The sequence below is a fragment of the Aegilops tauschii genome, chromosome 2 (genome assembly GCF_002575655.3).
Source record: "Aegilops tauschii subsp. strangulata cultivar AL8/78 chromosome 2, Aet v6.0, whole genome shotgun sequence".
Taxonomy (NCBI): Eukaryota; Viridiplantae; Streptophyta; class Magnoliopsida; order Poales; family Poaceae; genus Aegilops; species Aegilops tauschii.
Genome location: NC_053036.3, coordinates 566,925,616 through 566,929,710, shown reverse-complemented (window position 1 = coordinate 566,929,710; position 4,095 = coordinate 566,925,616). Strand labels below are relative to the sequence as shown.

Genomic DNA, 4,095 nt, shown 5'->3' with positions numbered 1-4,095 from the left:
TTAAATCCTAATTCAGATGGATTATAGAAGCCCAGTCTTAATCGAGTCACATCTTAGTCATGAAGGTTAGTTCAGACTTCAATTGCTATTGAACATCCATGAGCAAAGGAATTTCCACATCCGTGCCAAGACCATGGCAATTCCAGCTTACAATTTTCATGGCGAGAACCATCTCACCATCTCCTGGGGGGACAAAAAACTCCCGATATTTTGCATCACAACGAGAACAGAGCAAAGATCGAGCGGCTAGCAGAGCCTGTCTACCCCTAGCCCGCCTGAGTTCAAAGCATGAGGCTCGGCAGTGTCTCTCAACTATTTTAAATGTCGACTCGGGGATGATTGTATCCCCGAGTTTGTTTTTATTTCTGCCCCGCATCATATAGTACTCCAAAATCAATTAGACATTAATCGTTGCGATTTAATCCAATATAAACATATAGTACTCCAGATGCAGTATCCTCGAGTTTGGCTTTTTTTTGCACCACGTAATATAGTACCCTAGAATCGATTAGACATTAATCGTTACGATTTAATCCAATATAAATATATAGTACTCTTTTCTGCACCGCGTCATATAGTACTCCAGAATCGTTTAGACATTAATCGTTGCGATATAATCCAATATAAATATATCAATCAATTTTCCTCCATAAAAATCTCTTTTATTAATTATATACGAATTATATCACACGGCAATGTTCAATTGCGAACTAAAATATGGATGGGTGGATACTTTGCATCTGTTTTCTAGATGAACAATAAAATGGCAAACAAATAAATGGAATGTGGATCAATGCACATAAATCCAGCATGATATTTTGCAAAATTAAAATAAAAAATCCAGCATGATATTGCAGCGGCAGCCCAAGGGTTCTTCCACGATTTAAATTCAGCCCATTCATGTACTAATGGGAGGAGTGAGTAAATGACTACTTTTTAAACGGAAACGAATTCAAATCCCGGCTCTTCGATTCGAGTGGATTAAACACGTCAGCGACCCCAAATTTGTTTCCAGCAGTTAATTGGATTAATAATCTTCCAACCATTTCCCAACGATGGCAATTAATATATGATCCTTAATGGCCACGCTCGCTGGCACGTGGGCCCTACGTGTCGGTAGCGCCGGCGGCTTCACGGTATATATAGGGACGCCCCACCACGCACTGCCAAACACCCCACCGATCTGTCATCTCGTCTTCTCTCGGCAGAACGACAAACAAACACAGAAAAGAGGAAGCAGAGGACAGCCGAGAAAGGGAAGAGGAGAATGCCAGCGGGGAAGGGTAGGGCCGGCGCGGGGAAGGCACCGGAGATGGTGACCATGGATCTGCTCGGCGGGTGGGGCGGCCACGCCGGCGGGGAGGACGAGGTCGTCGACCTGGAGGTCAAGGTGCCCGCCGGCCGGGAGAGACGGCTCGACCTACTGGTGAGTCTCCCTCCTAGCATTACTGTTTCGATCTGCTCCTCTGTTCTTCCGATCACTAGATGGTTTGTTTGTTTCTTCGTGTGGGTAGTTACACCTGCGTGCGTGCATGTTTGGTGTTTAATTAATTCGCTCTTGTGTGGTTCCTGTCCGAGATGAAATTCCGGAGAACTATATAATTTGCTACTTAGGTTAGACTATATCCGCAGATCAAATTCATGTTCTTTGATCGGTCTAACAGCATGATGATCAAAATTTTGTTTCTTTTTTTTTGAAAAGGAGGATTACCTCCGGCCTCTGCATCAGTCGATGCATGCAGCCATAAAATTTTGTTTCTGTTGCACTGGGATTACAGAGTTCTTTGTTCATCATACAGATTACTTAACAAGGTGAAAAAAAAATTGTTTTTGTGCAGTCCGGCAAGACGTTCTTGACTCCTCATCGCCACCAGACCGCCCAAGACGGCCGCCAGGACCTCAACCTCCCTTCCACGGCATCCACCGCAGCCGCCGTCACCACCACCTCCTCTCCGTTCTGCACCCTCGACATGGTCCGCTACGCCCTAGAGCGCGCCTCCGCCGCGCGGTCCGCCACCTCGCCGGACACGTCGTCCTCCTCGTTGGCGTCCGCCTCATCCTCGTCCTCGTCGCTGGGAAAGCGCAGCCGCTCGCCGCCTTCAAGCATGGCGTCGCCCGCCGCGAACCCAACCATGCGTGCGTGTGCGTGCCCGTCCTGCTTCACGTACGTGCTCATCGCCGAGGCCGACCCCTGGTGCCCGCGGTGCGCATCGAAGGTGCCGCCGCTGCCTAGTAAGCCCGCTGCCCACAGCAGTGGGAAGAAGCCCAGGATTGACCTGAATGCTGACGCCGATGAGACCGAGTGAACAAGAAAAGATGAAAGACAAATGATTTTTTTTCTTTTTGGAAAAGTTTTTCAGGGGAAGACTTGTGAGATCTCACTTTAGCTGAGATCAATGAGATCGATTTTAAAAGATACATGTTTAAACATTCTCAAACCCTTTGTAGACATACATCAATGTTTGATGTTCAACCTAAAAAAAAAATTCAGCTCATAATTCGACTTCCATTAATAGAAAAAAAAAGACAAAAACTCATGTGAATAGTGTCAAAGTACTATTCATCCAAAGCTGCCACTATTCACATTCAAATTTATCTTTTTTGAATCTCAAAATGTACATCGAGTTTTGAGCTGATTTTTTCCGGAGTTGTAGACATACCTCACATGAATGGTGTCAAATAATATCATATTTTTCGAATGTCTAAATATACATTTTTAGGATTGATCTCATGATCACCAAAATGTGATATCTCATACAAGTCTCCCTCAAGTTTTTCAAGTCGTCAATTGGTTGGGGAAACGGAAGGAGCAGGGGTAGCTACAGAACACAACGAATTTGGGCCTCATGCCCTGGGCTAGGCCCTGGGGGCCTGGGTCCTAGATCCTCCACTGGGAAGGAGCCCTGCCGGCTGACGATGCATCGCCGCCATGGTAGAGATCCAAGTTGGCTTGGCCATGAGCTCCCTGTCCTTGCGTACCTATACTCTAATGAATGATTTGTTGCATCACCACCTCCACCTTCATAACACCGGCGGCGATGCCTCCCAAATCAGGCTGGCCCCTCCCCCCCCCCCCCCCCCCCCCCCGCCCGCTCCTTTGCGGCTGCAAGTGCCCTATTGTTTAAGAAACTTTGCACACACCTGGGAATCTTAATTGGAACTTTTTTGCTCGCAGAGGCCATAAAAGCGATGTATAACATAGATCATTTTATGCTTGCAATTTGGTATTCGAATCTCGTTCCTCGCTACATTGCACACACAAACATGATTTGCTTGCAGTACATAGATATGGGTTGGTCTTGTAAAGTTTTATGTAAAACAAATGATAGGCTACTACTATCATTAGTGAGAGAGTAGATGCGTTGATAGACGCACATGAGAAAGTCCAAATCAACGAGATGCAAGTCCAAATCGCCGAGACGCAAGCCCAAAGAACGAAATTCAAGAAGCTTTACCTTGCACTCAAGTTGTTGTAATCATTTAGTTCATACTCCTTGGATCAGCAGTAACAATTAGTTTATGGAAGGCATTGCACTGATGATGTTCTTAGTTTAGGCAACGTCGGCACGCTACCTCTGCATCTACCCACGGGATTAGTTTTAAACCTCAATAATTGTTATTTAGTGCGCTTTGAGTATGAACATTGTATCTGGATCTCGTTTAATTCGAGATGGCTACTCATTTAAATCCGAGAATAATGGTTGTTCTATTTATTTGAGAGATATGTTTTATGGTCATGCCCCGCTGGTCAATGGTTTATTTTTGATGAATCTCGAACGTGATGTTACACATGTTCATAGTGTGAATACCAAAAGATGTAAAGTTGATAACGATAGTCCCACATACTTGTGGCACTGCCGCCTTGGTCACATTGGTGTCAAGCGCATGAAGAAGCTCCATGCAGATGGACTTTTGGAGTCTCTTGATTACGAATCATTTGACACGTGCGAACCATGCCTTATGGGTAAGATGACCAAGACTCCGTTCTCCGGAACAATGGAGCGAGCAACCAACTTATTGGAAATCATACATACCGATGTGTGCGGTCCAATGAGTGTTGAGGCTCGCGGAGGATATCGTTATGTTCTTACTCTC

At 45.4% G+C, this 4,095-nt stretch overlaps 1 protein-coding gene across 1 annotated transcript; it reads left to right on the top strand.

Annotated features, from left to right (window-relative positions):
* Positions 1–1,167: 1,167 nt before the first annotated feature.
* On the top strand, positions 1,168–2,428 carry LOC109743986 (uncharacterized). The gene is made up of 2 exons (XM_020303082.4): positions 1,168–1,426; positions 1,839–2,428. Exons 1-2 carry the CDS (start codon positions 1,268–1,270, stop codon positions 2,304–2,306), a joined length of 627 nt encoding a protein of 208 aa, XP_020158671.1. The 5' UTR covers positions 1,168–1,267; the 3' UTR covers positions 2,307–2,428.
* Positions 2,429–4,095: the final 1,667 nt, after the last annotated feature.